This window comes from Oryzias latipes, chromosome 14 (assembly GCF_002234675.1).
Source record: "Oryzias latipes chromosome 14, ASM223467v1".
Classification (NCBI taxonomy): domain Eukaryota; kingdom Metazoa; phylum Chordata; class Actinopteri; order Beloniformes; family Adrianichthyidae; genus Oryzias; species Oryzias latipes.
Genome location: NC_019872.2, coordinates 24,333,196 through 24,350,303, shown reverse-complemented (window position 1 = coordinate 24,350,303; position 17,108 = coordinate 24,333,196). Strand labels below are relative to the sequence as shown.

Below are 17,108 nucleotides of genomic sequence, written 5' to 3'. Positions count from 1 at the left end.
GATTTATGGGCGGTCCTCCAAAACTGAAAAATATGATGTAATTCAGGTGTGTGCAAGTGTAGTGCACACTGTAAACCCAAACAGCTGTATTGGCTCATAACTATTAAGTTTACACAACTTAAATGTAATTTGGCTACGTTCACACTGCAGCGCTTAATGCTCAATTCCGATGTTTTGAAAAAATTCGTTTTTTTTTTTTTTTTTCCAAGCCGTTCACATTTTCAGTTAAATACAAACTTTTGTGATCTCCTGTGTGAATGTGAAATGACCCAGAATTGACCCGCATGCGCAGAATAGTACTCAACGGTGAACGACGTCACTGTTTGCGGAAATAGCTAACGGTAGCAATGGATGTCCACAACAGTGTTGTCAACAGCGGAGCTCTTTTTGCATTATTACATTTATTTTCACAATGGATTTAGCACAATTACAATCTTCTCATTTTAAGAAGGCATTTGAGCCAGGACCTTCTGTACCCACTGTTGTGGAATGGGTATGTGTACTGGTATGTGCTTTCTAATGAAAACCTGCTGCTCAGGAGATGCAAACGACACAGGCTTTTTAAATTGAGCTAAAAATGGCACAATCCAAGTTAAAAGATAATGGGGAACACTTTGAAAATCTATTAAAAAATATATAGCTGGAGTGCAACTTTAAGTATAATCCCAAAGTAAATACATGATTTTTCTTTTTTTTACGTTCTTTTTTTTTTTACCTCAAATGTGTCCAGTTTGAAGTATGATTGTTTGCTAAAAGAATTTAGATTGCTGTTTACTGTCTTTCATTCTAAACCAAATCTCTTCTCAATACAGGTCCCAAAGCAAAGCAGCTGTAACATGGAAGCAATAAACTTTACAGTCATTTGAGAAAACATTGCTGTAGAGTTTATCAATTTAAGAATATTTCTGTATTTCTGGCCTCAATTACAAAAGGGGTTTATTCAGTCATGCCTTTGGTTTGTCTGAAGATTAATAACCCCTCTTGTTAAAGTAAAATATGTCGAACACAAGAGGCCCTGAGCTCTCATCTGTCTGCCCAGCTGTTGGACAGGACAAGTTAAAAAAAAAAAAGAATATTTCTGTTTTTTCCAGAGTGGGAGATGAATAGAAAATACATTTGAAGTTAATTTCAAAAACTTGTGAACTTCTAAAGAGCCTTTGACTTTTATAAGTTAGAGATGAGAAGAAATTAGCTTTGAGATGACTTTAAGAGCCTTGCAATGAACTGGTGACCTATCAAGGATGTACTGCGCTTTTACCAAAAAGTGGTTGGGATAGGCTCCAGCAACCACATGATCCTGAAAGGTCTTAGAAATGGATGGATAATTTTTAAGAACAGTTTTGAGCTGAAAATATAATTGACAGTAAGACTATTTCTTTTTGTCTTGTCTTCAGATCCAAAACTTATGAGATTACAGTAGATTTTATATTTAATATTTGGGGGAAAAAACAGAAAAAAAGGGAGACATAGGCTCTAAAATGTTCTTCTTTGGCCTGATATGTTTTATTTATACACAAAATCTCTGTATTTGCTGCTGTTCCTCAGGCTCACCTGTGCGTCCCACACATGGCCTCTGACCTCCAGATGAATCTGCCGTCTTTGAAGAAGCAGACGGCGTTCTGGTCTTCAGCCAACAAAGGATAATGGGAGAAGTCCTCTGGACCATTTGGACTGTGGACCAACACTGAGTACATAATTTCCTGTTTGTACAGGACCGTCTCAAAGACCCGCATGACCGGCTGACCACCAGCACAGAACTGAGGAAGAAGATAGAGAAGTTCTCATTAGTCTGAATAAGAGGCCCACTGAACAGACAGTGTGTTGTAGGAACAAAATACAATGATGATGTGATGTTTGGTACTCCAGCTGTGGTACTGGATTCTCTGAAACACTGGTTCTGTTATTGGAGGCTGTACACACCTCTAAGGTAGGATGGGGGTTGGATTGCTTTTAGTGGGAGGTGTGCTGGTGTCACAAAAACAGGCAGACAGCTGGATCCAAATAAAGCAGGTTTATTAGCTCAGCTAAAAGTACACAAAGCTAAATGAGGGTTAGGCAGGCAGGAGTCGATAACAGCCAATAAGTTCATCAGAGGAGAAACAGGGTAGTCAGGATCCAGGGATCCAGAGTCAGGGTCAGAAGACAGAAGATCAGGTCGAAATGTAACACTCGGTAATGAATGCAGAGGGACACAAACAACACTTCGCACTGAGCTTGACTCAGTACAGATCTTAAGTATGCTGTGGTTGACTGAGTGAATGAGAGTCAGGTAGTGTGTGCTGGGCATGGGAGATGTGGTGAGGTTAGAACTCTGGAGATCCCGCTGAAGATCAGAGGGGGAGACAGAGTTCTGATTTCTGACAGCTGGTTTCTCAGACTCCCGCAGATATTCTGCCTGCTGCATCAGTGTGTGAAGTGATCTGCTGACTCTTTCAGCAGTTCTGATGTTTTTTAATTGCATGTGCGTTGTACTCAGTGTGAAACCTGAGCCTTTTTTTGAAGAACTGATATTCTGGTGAAGATAAATGATGATCATCTTTTAGTTTTAGAGAAAATAAGTAATTTCCCACGACACACCTGGCACACTGGTTGAAAAACACTATATAGTCGTTGATACAAACCCGTTGAAGACCTTCAGGAAACCTTTGACCTCTGTCATAGAAACCAGGCTTACATTACAAAGTATTGAGGTGAACTGTTATTATTATTTCCTGGATTTTTTTTTTGTTATTCTGTTTTTCACAGTTGAAGAATTTCCATGATGAACATTACAGACTTCTCATCTTAAAGGACAATTTTTAGGACATTTTTTTTAAATTTGTATTATAGATCATTCTAGAAGATTTGGGGGTCAGAGCTTTACCTGCTGACTGTAGGCCTGTAACACCTCATCCAGGAGAAAGCTGAAGCGGAAGTTGCCCAACCGGGATTTTGATGAAAAGGCCGGGGAGGTCGCAAATCTCGGCAGGTCGATCTTCCCGTTCATATTAGGGTACGTCTCCTCCATGAGCTGCTTCTCAGCATCTTTCACATCCTCCTTTCTCACATGCAGGCTCCACCAAAGCATGGATTCACCATATGGATTCCTAAAGCCTTCATCCTGCCGGATTCCTTCCAAGCCCACACGTGTTGTGTCATGTTTCAGAAAACTGACCTGGAACTTTGGTTGAGGATATGCTGGGATGTTGTCTCTGTAGATGTACGAGTTAGAAAGACGACATCCTCCAGCAGCCTCCTTCAACTCAGGCAGCTTTAAATGCCTTTTTTCTACATAATTCTCGGGGTATTTTCTCCTGTTTGTTCGCCGCTGCATGTTCAGGTGAATGAAGATGAACCAGAATCAAGTCCTGACTGAGGGTTGATGTGTTGCTTTGGAAAGACGAGCGTCTGATTCTGGCGACGTGGAGCCGTCCTGCAGCAGACAGAGAAAATGCAGGTCATGTTAGTGACTGTAGGATCTGTGCACACAGACTGGAGATCCATCAAGAAGAAACGGGTTCAGGTTCTTTAGTTTCTTCATGTGAAGAAATTCTGTAAAGCTCTGACAACACCAGTTGTTCATGAACAATAATGCCTTTTATTTAAAATAAAAACAACAGAACAAATGAAGGGGTGCATGGTGGTGTAGTGGTTAGCACTCTTAACCCACGGTGAGATGGTCTTTGTTCAAATCCCAGCTAGGTTCTTGTGTGTTCTCCTCATACATGTGTGTGTTTTCTTAAAATGCACTCCCTATGCAGGTTAGGCAGGCCTGTTCACTGAATGCTTTTAAATCCAAGTTGAAAACTCACTTTTTCGCCCTGGCTTATAACTCAGTGAGAGTTGATGTTTTTATTGATTTGATTGATTTTATGTTGTTTGTTTTAGATTGTTGTTTTGTTTTTGTCCTACGTTGTTAAGCACTTTGGTCAGCCTCTGCTGTTTTAACCCTTGTGCTATCTTAGATGACCCACCCTTACATTGACGTGTTATTCGTACCATGATAAAGGTGGATAAAGGTGGAAAGATTTCATGTAATCCATGGACACCAGTGAAGATCACAAATCATTGAAGAAAAACGGTTCAGAGCACTGTCTAGTGGGTCTAGATCATTGTTTTTCAACCAGTGTGCCGCGGCACACTAGTGTGCCGTGGGAGATGGCCAAGTGTGCCGTGGGAAATTGCCCTCATTAACTGATCTAAAAACATTTTCCATCTCCAGGATTTCAGCTCTCTGTTCATACAAACAGGCCCTGATAAAACACTGAGTAGTTAGGAATATATAAGATCGTAAAATACTTTTTTCTTTGCGTTTATTTTATCTTATTAAAGACATTTTGATGAGAATGACGGTACCGAGATTCAGCTGCAGCTTCGGCTGTATTTTGGAAAAGTCCCGTCCCTTTAACTGTCTCCACCAATCATTCTTGGGGAGCTTAATCACATGTCATCAGTCTGACCAATCAGAAAGGGTTAAAGTCTTCACTTCCTTTTCCCGATTTAGCTCGCAAAGTCGCTCAGTTCTAACAAAAATACCAGCTAAAGCTCGTCTTTAGCGGTGTAGCTTTCCACAGAATCCGGTATCAGACCGTGGAATAAGTTAACAAAACAATGAAGCTCCGAAAAGCGATCTCCGGCCGTTTTATGCACTACATCTCCCATGATGCATTGGGTTGTGAGAGTGACAGTGCACAAGGAGATCTGTTGTTAAACGTCTTGAAACCAACAAACACACGTTAAACCGTTTTTAAATCTTCTAACTTAACTTTTATTGCATCTTTTAGAAAAAAACAGCTGCAGTTTCCAGCTTTTTCTGCAACAATTATCTCAAAAATGCATGTGAGATTGTGGAGGGGCTTTAGATGAATACAGACTATGAGTTTCTCCTTTTATATTTTTTTTGGATGCTGGTGTGCCGCGGGATTTTTGTCAAGGTTAAAGTGTGCCGTGGCTCAGGAAAGGTTAAAAAACACTGATCTAGATGACCCAACTCTCATTGTTAAAGTGCCTAGGATAGCACAAGGGTTACAAGGGCTGTGTCCGAATTACCGCCCTAACCACTATATAGTGCAGTCGCCATTTTGTAGTGCTGTCCGAATCTACAGTTCAAAAATCATGTGCACTAGAAATTTCCCAGAATTCTCTACGAAAAACCAGTGTGGATCGATGCTCACTCGATCGGCGAATATTGCCCAGAATGCACTGCGTTCATACCAGAATGCATTGCGTGTGACCCACGATACACTGCGTTTGAATTATTCAAAGATGGCGGACGGTTGCGCTAGAAAGAGGACTTAAAAATGTAAGTATATTTAAAAGTATCTTGTATATGTTGAAAATATATTTGTAAATACGTAAGATGATGTGTTTAATATGTTTTATTCCTCAATCGACTATCTACATTGTTTTGAAGCTCATCAATTTTGGTAATGCTAAAGCTAACGCTAGCGCGAATTAGCATTGAAGGCTAAAAACAAACGCTGTCGATAGTACATCAAAAAACAGTGAGTTCTAACCGTAGTCATAAGTTATTAACACATTTTTAAAATGTGTTTATATATGTGGGGACTGACGAGGATGAGGAAAATCTGATCCATCTGTGGATGGAGAAAGAGCCTGTTTGTTATCAGGCAAGCTCGTGCCGGATGGGAGTGAGAGACACTTGATCAGATTTGTATTTATTTATCATTAAACTGTAATCGTTGTCATTTTGGGGTAAAGGTTGTTGTTGAAAGAGGAGAGGAGGAGAGAGCAAGAAGGGACAAAGAGTGACAGGAGAGTCTGTTAAGGTTACTTGAGTTTAAAATATTGTTCACAAAATGTAACGTCGTCGTTGTTTTTGCCATTTGTTTAATAAATGCAGGAACAAAAATGAATTATTTACATGTATTATTTAAATCTGAGCCATTTTAACAATCTCAAAAGGATTTTCATATAAATATCAAATGTACATATTTACATTTACGTTTTATATGTTAACATTTATTTTTATACATCTTAACAATAATCTTGGTCTTCTAGAGTCATGTGTGTCACAGTTGGAGCTAAAAGGAAAGCAGAGATCTGTCCTCGCAGACGGACGCCTCTTTACCCGTCCTACTGGTTCCTGGTGTGGCTCAACATCTGTGGCTCCCAGCAGTCCCCTTCGCTGATGCACAGAATGTGCAGAACTGAACTGCAGGCAATGATTTTCAATGCAAAGGTTGGTTTTACTTCCAGTGCCCCCAGAAGTATTGCTCTCCTCCTCATCTTCATAATGCCAAATGCTCTCTCCACCACAGAGTGTGCCTTGGCGTGGTGCTGGTTGTAACGGGCCTGAACCGCATTCCTCATGGGTTCAATGTAGGGTGTCAGCAGCGTGATGGGATGAGCAATGCAGGGATACCCACCATCACCCAAAAAGATCCTTCAGGTGGGTAATGTTTGATTTACATAAATTGGGCTTTTACGTAGAACCTGTGAACTGTGGACTGATCCTTGATTCCCAACAAAAATATCTCTAAATTTGGCATTAGTCACATACAGCCTGCAGTTGAATGGAATAAAAAAGCTTCCTGTTAAAATAACAAGCTGCATTTTCTTTTAGGGCCTTTATTCTTATGTGGCAGCCATCAATGCTCCTTGTGACCCTTTGGAAGGTGAAAGACCAAGCAAGCTGCTATAAAACCAGAGGTGACTAATGACAGTTCATTCCCACTGGATGCTGGGTGACCCTGCTCATCAGCTGGAGGATGCGGTCTGCCGCTCACAGTGGACCGTGGCATGTCAAAGGCTCTGGGTACCACACCGTAAGATGTGCCACATGCCAGCCAGAAAAGAAACACCAGGACCTCAGTCTCCTGTGCCCCCCCCCAGAGTGTGAGGAACCCGAAGCTGCTCCACCAGATGCTCAATGGTCCTGCGGGTCAACCGATCTGCGGGTCTGCCGGTCTGGTTTTGTGTCGGACTGACCATCAGCGTAAAGGGCCACGACAGACACCTTTATGTTGGCAAAGCAGTAGAGATGTGGAAGACCCTGTAAAATAGAAAAATAATTATTTCATTGAGAAAATTAAATCTGATTTTTTTGAATGTTTCATTTTATTCTGATGTCTTACATTTTAGTTTATGACGTATTTATAAATGCTGGAAAATCTCATGGGTTTTTTTTGGCTGGGTTTTTGGATTTTTATATAAATATTTAAAAATTAAAGTATTTTTGTTTAAAACAAGTGATATGGTTTGACTCTGAATAAAAAATACTAAACTTTGATCTAACAAGTGTTTCATGAAGTTAGACTATACAGTTCAGAGTCCAGTGTTGAAAAAGAATTTTAAACTCTTACGCAGACTGTGTAACCTTGAGCACAATTAGTGACAAATGCTTAAATTGAACTAATAAAAAAAACTTTAAGTTTAACTCACAAGTTGTTCATGTCTGGTCAGGGCATCCAGAGGAAATCTTCGGAGACGTCTGCTTCTCCTTGCCGCCCTGTGATGCTGCATATCTGCTCGTTTTTGGTTTGATCCCATGAAAAACGGTTGAATTATTGCCAGGAACACGGACAGATTCATATATAAAACTATTTTCAGTAAGGTAGAAGAGAAAACTACAGAAAAAAATGCCTCCTCGCAAGAGCCCGTAAATCGTTCAGCGGCACAAAAATAAATATTGCCATGGAGTAATAACATGGGGGTTTATTTATCAACAAATACATAAAGTCTACACCAATGTGTTTGTAATTTTATTATTTATAAATCAGCCACATTTTCCATGATCAGAACACAGCAGATTCATAAATACTCTTCATAAAATGTTCATATTTATTATATTTTTAATTTGACAAATGGGTGTCATTCCTCCGCGTTAAATAGAAGTAGTTCCCCTCCAGACCAGGTGGTGGCGGTAATGCGCCACTTTGTTTCCGTGCCAAGCGCCATTTGAAAAAACCCGAAAGAGAAAACTAGTGAGCACGGGTGTCCGAATTGCTTTGAAAATTCAGAGAACTATATAGAGAACTATATAGTGCCGCACTATATAGGGTTTTAGTAGTTAGGGGTTAGGGCGGTAATTTCGGACACAGCCAAGGACTTTATGAATAAAGCTAACTTGACTCCAGAAAGTTCAGTTTCCAAAAACAGGATTCATAGCTTAATTGATGATCCTTAATCGTCTCTAGGTGTATAGGTGTAACAGACTGGAAACCTGGACAGGGTGAACACCGCCCTCATCCAACAGTTGCTGGATTTGCTCCAGCAACCTCATGACCACAAAAGTAAATTAGTTCTGAAGATGAATGGATAAACAGACTAAAGAAAAGACAGAATTGACAAAAGATTCAAGTAGATGAGATTTGATGAAAAGAATGATTCTGATGTTTCAAAGCTCAAGAAGAGATTTCTGCTGCTTTGCTCCTCATGGTTTCAAACGCCCACTCTGATAGAAATCTTCAGCATTTTGCTGAAGCTCTTTAAAGAAAATTAAGCTTAAATTGCATTTCTGAGTACAGTATTTCAAATGAATTAAACCACACATTTTGCAAGGAGGATGTGAACACTAAAATATAATCCTTTCCTTGCATTTTCGCTATAATTATGTCACACAATGAGTCGAGTTGAAGTAGAAAATGAAAAAAAAAACATTTTGGAGGATTGATTTCTAATATTATTTGTTTCATTTGATGCAGTTACATTGTATAAAAGGAAAAACCATTTCTGTTAATCCATTTTAATGATCAAATTAGATATTTCTAATTGAATTTTGCTACACATTTATCAGAGAACTTTTTGAAAATGAAATCTCAAATACAGTTTTCTTTATCATTTTAATGAGGTGACAGAATGAGCGGTGTTGAAGAAGAAAATGAAAAAGCTGTTTGCTTTTTCATTTTATTTTTGAATCAACACACAGCTTCATTTTGAAAATGAAAAAGCATTTCTGATATTGACTTTTATTTTTAATTATGCTACACAAATGCTTCCACAAAAAGGCTTAGCAAATAGAACAACAGATGATCAGAGTGGAACTTTAAGGTGGACTGAGGACACGGTGATGTGGAGGAGGTCAAATACAAATAGAGGGGTGCTGGTGACTAGCTTTGAAATGGTACAGAACTATTTTGAGTAAATTTAGAACTGGGCTGTAGTGGACTAATTTCAGGATGCAGAGAGGAGCTGAGAAAAAGCTTCTCATGTAATGTGGGTGGAAGCTGCTGCATGAACAAATGCTTTGACAGAAATGCTCATTGCTCTTTCTTCAACCCACAAAAAGAAAAAACTACCGTAAATTCCGGACTACACGGCGCACCCGATTACAAGCCGCACCCACCCATTTTCACGTGTTTAATTAGTTTTATACATACACAAGCCGCGTCAGAGTACAAGCCGCGCATATGTTAGGCTAGGCCATATTGTCATCCTGACCGATCACGGCCAGCATCCCAGAGTGAGTGCAATTCATTAGCCCGTTGTGGGTGTAGCCAGCTTTGCCTCTGGCTCATGTATTTGAGTGAATCAACATCTGTCAAACAGCATGGACCTCTATTCTGTTCACAAGTTCCTCAGTTATGGTGTTTTTATTTCATTTTTTTTTACTTATTGACAATCTAGGTATCATACATAAAACTACGAACAGTAACCATATAATCAACATTACATCCCTCAGTTATGATGAGGAAATTTACATCCGCGATTCCACATTTCCCATGAGTCTTAGGGGCTAAAGGCGGGGCCAATGCCCGGCTCGCCATTCTGTTGTACGTGTTTAAGAATGAGCAAGTAGCAGCAGTGCATGGAGGGGTGAACGGGTACAGCTCTCCTTCCGCTTGTGTCGCGGCAGCGTTATGGGAGTAACAGGGCTGGTTAAAAAACACACCGGTAAAATACAGCAGCGGCGACTGAAAAGCGCGCGCCTCAGCGCGATACGCGCGCCTCAGTGCGGCGCGTGCGTCAGAATTCAGAAGCCTCTGCACTCCGCGGACGCCTCTGCGCTCCACGGACGCCCCGCGCGCTCCTTGTCTCCCCTTCCTATCTACTCCGACACCTCTGGCCAGGCGGCTTCAGGGAGGAGCACTTCGTCCCCGTTGCGCCGGTGGACCGAGCAAATCGTGTCTGTGCAAAGCAATCAGACTTAATACTGTACGTTTTGTGTATGAGGGGCGGATGCGTTGTTACGTGTGGGAGCCTTCAGACTGCCATCGGCCCCGCAGCTCAATCAGCAGGAGAAGATGTCTCCAGCTCACACGGAGGCTGTGAGTTTTTCAAAGCAAAATTCCGCTTTTACGGTTTCCTTAGAAACCGTAAATGGAGTGTAAATTCACTCCATGCGCTGTTCTCTCCGTCACGCAGCAAACCGGCTTTTCCAAACCCGTTGGTGACGGTGGACTTTTTTACGCTGCTTTTAACGATTGCTTTTAACTTGAAAGCTTCATCATAATGTAGCGGCGATCTGGTGCACGTTGGGTCTAATGGCACCAAAGGATTCTGGGATGCGGCCGGGCATGCGTGTTTCATTTTGTTGAACCATGACTGAAGTGTCTAAGACCTGAAGTCAACTCCATGCTGTTTGGCTGCTTAGAGGTGTGTTGAATATAAATGCCTTGTGCTTGGTGTTAGATAGAGAATTCAAACTTTTCACTGAGTTCGATAGTACGTACATGGCGGCCGCTAATTAAATCCATAAATTAACCGCGTCACTGAATAAGCCGCAGGGCTGTAAGCGCAGGAAAAAAGTAGCGGCTTGTAGTCCGGAAATTACGGTATTTAAATAGGTTTAGATTTAGACCAACAAAGCCAAAGTGCAGCTTGAACAGCATAACATGACACAAGCTGGAAAAGGGAATTCTGCATACAGGATGAGAGGCCTTCCTCTAAACCCATGGAGGTTCCTGTTCTCTGATGTCAGGGTTCAAATGAAAAAAGTCTGAAAAGTAAATATTTGTTGCTTTGAGCACTAATGTCAGAGAATATAAGTGACTGTCTGTGTGTGTGTGTGAAGCATTAGCTGTAAAACAGAATTGGATAGAGTGAGTGAGACATGCATGACAACCTCAACCAAATGAAGTCAATATGGACAGAAGAACAGTTATTCTGACCAATAAAATGACTGAGTAACAGCTGTTTATTGCTTTATCCCTTGTGCTATCTTAGATGACCCCACCCTTACACATTGACGTGTCAAAGGTGGATAAAGGTGGAAAGATTTCATGTAATCCATGGACACCAGTGAAGATCACAAATCATTGAAGAAAAAAGGGTCAGAGCACTGTCTAGTGGGTCTAGATGACCCAACGTTAAAGTGCCTAGGATAGCACAAGGGTTACAGAAGTCTATGGGATTTTAGCTTCTTGGAACCAGCGGCTACTTCCTGTTTGAAACGTCAGGGGGGAGGAGTAACTCAGTCCAGTTCTAATTTACAGTCTAAGGACTGTCAGTGTGCATCCACATAATTACGTACAAAGGACATGAATATTGTTGATAAATATTTTATTTTGTTTGTTGCAGTAATAATACAGTATATAATATATAAAATAGTTTAAATAAAAGACCACTCTTTAAATGTAAGGTTTAATGTATTAGGAATTGATAACAACAATTCTTGCATTCAAATGTAGAATCAATGAAAGCTCAGATTAAAATGATCCACTCAATGACCTTCTTTTCTATTACCTGAACTAAATGCAGGAGCTAGGAGGAGGCTAGGGCTGAACAGTTGAATTCTGGGGCTCTCACTCTCTGCTGCAGTCCCGTCCATATTCCCCATCATTCACCTGTGCTCACCTGGATTTAAAGTCGGTGCTCCTGTCAGTCCTAGCTGGAAATCTGTCCGTTCTCTTTCTGGTCGTTCTTGCTGTTTCTGATCCACGCCTTCAGTTCCCTGAAAAATAATCTTTGCTCCTTCTCAGTCAGTTCTCCTGCCTCGTCGGTCTTTGTTTCTCAGTTCATTCCCTGAAGTGCCCTTCTTCTGGTCCTCTGTATTTCCAACTGCAAGTTCTATTTGCTGTGTTAAAGCACAAATCCCATTCCTGAATCCTTGACCCCTGTAACGGCAGTGCGCACAAATTCAAACAACTCTGGATGATGTCAATACTCTCATGTTTCCTGCTGAAAAGCATCTAAAGACAGAAATGCTCACAGAGTCTCAGCAGAAGTTTCTCCTTCCTGTTCATCAGGATTGTTTGCAGTTTGTGACTAAAATAAAATTGTGATCTACAATCAGGAAGAGATGTTTTTATATCTAAAGAAAACAAACTTCTTTGTTAAATATTAACAGACTGATCATAAAGTCATGAAGTCATTCAGACATCAGTTTCACTTTTTTGGAAAACTGGAATCTAAACGTGATCCAACAGTTTATTTAAGTATTTAGCCGTGAACAACACAAAACTGTTCTAATGAAGGACATTTGTGAGGCTATCTGTGATAAAAAATGTCATTATGAATGTGGAAACATTTGCAAAAAGACAAATACCATGCATAGATGTTAATGACTAATTGGGCGGCCGTGGTGCAGCGGTAGGGCGGTCGACCCATGATCATAAGATTGCAGGTTCGATTCCTGCCTTGCATGTCGAAGTGTCCTTGGGCAAGACACTGAACCCCACCTTGCCTCTGGTGGGAGGTTGGCGCCAGTGTTTGGCGGCGGAGCCGCCATCAGGGTGTGACTGGGTGAATGGGACTGTGACTGGAAAGCACTTTGGGCCTCAAAAGAATGTAGAAAGCGCTATATAAGTATACGCCATTTACCAATGACAGATGCAGCCCTATAACTTTGTCCGTACATTAGAATACACTGAACTGTTTTTTGCGTTGGGACAGCAAGAGCGATTTCTGTAACGGTCATTTATTAGTCTGTCGTGTTTTGTTTGATAAATGTTGGTTAAATTATGAGAAGTTTATTTTGAAGGTAATTTTATTTTGAAAATACCGGAAGTGCTTACCTTGCTTAGCGCACATTGTATGGACAGAGAAGAGAGACGCTGGAAGCAGGAGCACCACGTTTGTATGCAAAGAATACCAGATGTGGATGAGAGGACATTAAGAGTAACTCCCATTTCGACATGCAGCCAACAAGGTGATTTATTTATTTGTTTTAACTGTCTGTTTACAATGTATCTTCATCGTCAAAGAAGTTTCTATTATGGTTGTAAATGCAGTTTTCACGATGGATTTGGAGAGACCACATAAACCCGTTATGAGAACCATTTGCGTCTGTGAATGCCTGGTGTGGAGAAATAATTTCAACAGAGTAACCCTCAAGGTCGAAATACCCAACTACAAACAGCATGTGACTTGTCCCACCAGAGGCTCGAACATTTTGGACCACTGCTACATTACAATAAAGGACGCATATCGCTTTGATGCCCGCGCTGCCCTGGGACTTTCCGACCACTGCCTAGTCTATCTCATCCCAACCTACAGGCAAAAGCTGAAATCAGCTAAGCCATTGTGAGGACTGTAAAAAGATGGTCGAATGAGTCAAAGATGCAACTGCAAGCCCACTTTGACTGCACTGATTGGAGCGTCTTCGAGGCTGCTGCCTCAGACCTGGATGAACTCACTGACACTGTGACATCCTACATCAGCTTTTGTGAGGACATGTGTGTGCAGACCAAAACCTTCTGCACATTCAACAACAAACCATGCTTCTTCTCTTAGGAGATCCAAACAGAGGTATTATAGAGGTCACCTCTCCCCTTTTGAAAAAGGTTTGAAAATTCATGCATAGTGTTGTGTGTCTATTTGTTTCCCAAACTGCACATTTCATTTTTGGACGTCCTGAATCTGCGAAGGCCGGACGAGACGGCAACGATTTTTTAATTGTCGCCCAATTCAGGAAAAACACGACCTGTTAGGCTTTGTGGCTGTCAGCTCTCTCCGTCCTCAAGGCAAAAAGGCTTTTTTATTATTCAGTAAGGAAAGATGAAAACATACTAAATACGTCATTAGACTGGTGTGTTTTTGTCTAGTCTGCATTGCAGGTGTCGTGGCTCCATAAACACTCCAGTACAGAAAGAAAACAGAGACCAAAAGTCATGAACAGTCCTACTAATGACCTTAGCACATGTTATCTGCTACTGAGGACAGGAATCAAGTATATTACTGCAATACAATATCCATGCATACATAAAATCCATTAAATGAATAGTAAAAAGAACATAGAAAATATGATAGAACCCCTGTAATACATAATGAAAATATCATAGAAAATATTATGGAACCCCTCTTCATCTCCACAATACCCCTGTTTAGATCTCCTAAGAGACTGGGATGCTCCACATCCAGCACCCGGATCCTTAACACTGGCGCCCCCCAGGGGTGTGTTCTCACCCCTCTGCTCTTCTCCCTCCACACAAGCGACTGCACATCAGGACCCCCCTCTGTGAAACTCTTGAGGATGGCAGACGACACCGCAGTCATTGGGCTCATCCGGGACGATGATGAGTCTGCATACAGAGGAGACGTGGAGTGGCTGATCCTCTGATGCAGGCGAGGCTGGATTACTGTAACTCCTTGTTAGCAGCGTGTCCTAAGAGTTCCTTAAGAAATCTCCAGCTTGTTCAGAACGCAGCAGCTAGATTGTTAACAGGAACTAGCAGAAGAGATCACATCACTCCTGTGTTAGTTTCGCTCCATTGGCTCCCAGTTGATTCCAGAATCAAGTTCAAGATCCTCCTGTTAACCTATAAGGCCTTACATGGACTGGCCCCGTCCTATATTAAGGACCTCATAGTCCCTTACATCCAATGAGAACACTTCGCTCGCAAAAAGCAGGACTGCTTGTGGTTCCTAGAATTAGTAAAAGTACGGTTGGAGGTAGAGCGTTTAGCCACCAAGCCCCTGTCTTATGGAATAAACTCCCAGCTCATGTAAGAGAGGCCGACTCAGTTTCTACATTTGAAGTTAGACTGAAAACATTCCTCTTTGGACAGGCTTATTGTCAGACTAGTTAGTATTCAGAGATTATTTAACTTAATGTTAAGTTGTTTAAATTAAACTTCATAACTATTTCTTTTAAAAGGCTGCTAGAAGTTGAAGCTGGGGTAACTATGGTGCACTGGGGTTCTGCCTTCTTTTCTTTTCTACTTCTACCCTTCCTCTCCTCCATTCTTGATCATTATTTATCATTTAGTTCTCCATGCCTCTGTTTGGTACAGTGCGATTCATGTATTGTCCCTCTTTTCCTCTCCCCTCCTGGGGAGTGGGAGTGCTTCCAGACTCCAGTTGGCTCATCCGTGCTCCAGTTCCTGACCGTCTACCTCGCCTTTGCTCCACTCCTACACCTGGCTGTGGTTCCTGTCTCTGGCTCATCTCTGGCTCGTCTCTGCTCTGTACCTGACCGAGTACCTCGTCTCTGCTCCTGCTCCTGGCTGTGGTTCCTGTCTCCGGCTCGACTCGCGCCTTTGACTGTCCCCACAACTTCGAAGCCCATCGAGATGACTGTTGTTGTGATTTTGGGCTATACAAATAAAATTGAATTGAATTGAATAGGGTCCACCATCTCACGGGACCTTAAGTGGACCTCTCACATTGTCTCACTCTGGAAAAAGGCTCAGCTGAGGTTGTACTTCCTGCAACAACTCAAGAAGTTCAACCTGCCTCAGGAGCTGATGACCATCTTCTATACTGCAATAATCCAATCTGTCCTGACCACATCTGTCATGGTCTGGTTTGGATCAGCTACCAGACACGACAGGAACAGACTGCAGAGAATCATCAAATCTGCTGAGAGGATTATTGGTTCCAGCCTTCCCTCCATTCAGTACTTGTAGTGATCCACGGTCAGGAAGCGGGCTGGCAGAATCGTAAAAGACCCCTCTCATCCCGGACGCTGCCTTTTCAGCTTCCTCCTGTCAGGGCGGCGCTTTAGAACAATGCGCACCAAAACCACGAACCGTCACTCTGATGAACTCCTGACTCCTGACCACTCAAGAACACGAAACAAAACCACAGAAACTGTCACACCAGAACTACTGCTGAATTTTTACTTAGTCATTTTTCTCGTTTAGGTGTGTTTATTTATTCCTATATCTACCTTATATTACTTTATTTTTTGTTATCTATCCTTTTTTTTGTCTTACCCCGTTACACTTCTTTATACCTTGCTAGTTTGTACGAGAGCAAAGACACCAAAGACAAATTCCCTGTACATACTTGGCCAATTAAGCTGATTCTGATTTTAATGAAACACGTATTCACCTGACTTCAGATGAAACGTCTGTACAAGTAAATAGATGAAAATGTCATATCATATTTGAGAACCTAACAACAAGTTCACACTACAAAGAAATATAAATTTTTTCACACCAATAACAGTTTAAAAACACAAATACAGGTGCAGACAGAGAGGACTACTGTAATGAGAAACAGGCACGCTTCCGCTTACCGCTTAGAATTCCAGGAATTTCAGGGTCAGATCATGACTTCATGTACATTTAACTTTCCCAACTGCCCATTTAACAAAGTCTCAACTACAGAATCACTGTCAGTTTATATAATGGGAGTGACTTTATAACCATGGTTGGACAGAAACCTTTGACCTTCTCAAGAGTTCTATGACAAGCTGAGAGGTCTGAGGTGAGTTAAAAGGCTGTGGTTTTCATGTGCATAATTGTTTATCAGAAATTGTTATTAAAGTAAATGTTTTTATTAAATGTAGGATGTCCAAGAGGCCAGTCACTTGAAGTAATTCAGTCATTATTTGTGTAAATAAACAGCAACATTTGAAAGTTAATGAGTCCGCTTAAGGAACTGTTAACACTTTCAGAAATGTCTAACTAAACCATGAATAAGCAGCAGTTATGATTTAAGGCATATTCTCAAGCAGCCTAAGCAACAGTCTGTAAACCAGAGCTGCCCTACCCTGATCCTCCATGCAGATCCCCCCCTGCTGTCTTCCAGCTGACGCTTCCCTCCGACTGAATACACCTGAGCCAGGTGATCAACACAACGTTGCAACAATTCATTCTGAAAACTAGTCAAGTTACTAAAGAATGAACACACAAAACGAGATGAAACACAAAAGAGTTTCTTAATTTTGGAGGAACAATTTTCAGATGAACACAATAACTGACATTTTCATCATCATTTTGCATCCTTTCCATACATTAACCCCCCCCCCCCCCCCCCCCCCCCAAACATAATGATCATAG

General features: G+C 41.4%; 1 protein-coding gene across 6 annotated transcripts in view; it reads right to left on the bottom strand.

The window, feature by feature from the left end:
- LOC105356488 overlaps positions 1-17,108 on the bottom strand; it is a 31,896-nt gene that overhangs the window by 12,947 nt on the left and 1,841 nt on the right. The window contains exons 1-5 of one of the 6 annotated variants that reach the window (XM_023962468.1): positions 16,343-17,020; positions 14,287-14,402; positions 11,737-11,996; positions 2,864-3,412; positions 1,552-1,757 (exon numbers count right to left, since the gene is read on the bottom strand). In XM_023962468.1, coding sequence (XP_023818236.1) covers positions 1,552-1,757; positions 2,864-3,313 — 656 coding nt within the window. In that variant the 5' untranslated portion in view covers positions 3,314-3,412; positions 11,737-11,996; positions 14,287-14,402; positions 16,343-17,020. Of the gene's footprint in view, positions 1-1,551; positions 1,758-2,863; positions 3,413-11,736; positions 11,997-12,091; positions 12,299-14,286; positions 14,403-16,342; positions 17,021-17,108 lie in introns of those variants that run through there. The other 5 variants (XM_023962469.1, XM_023962467.1, XM_023962472.1 and 2 more) reach the window with 5 other exon arrangements.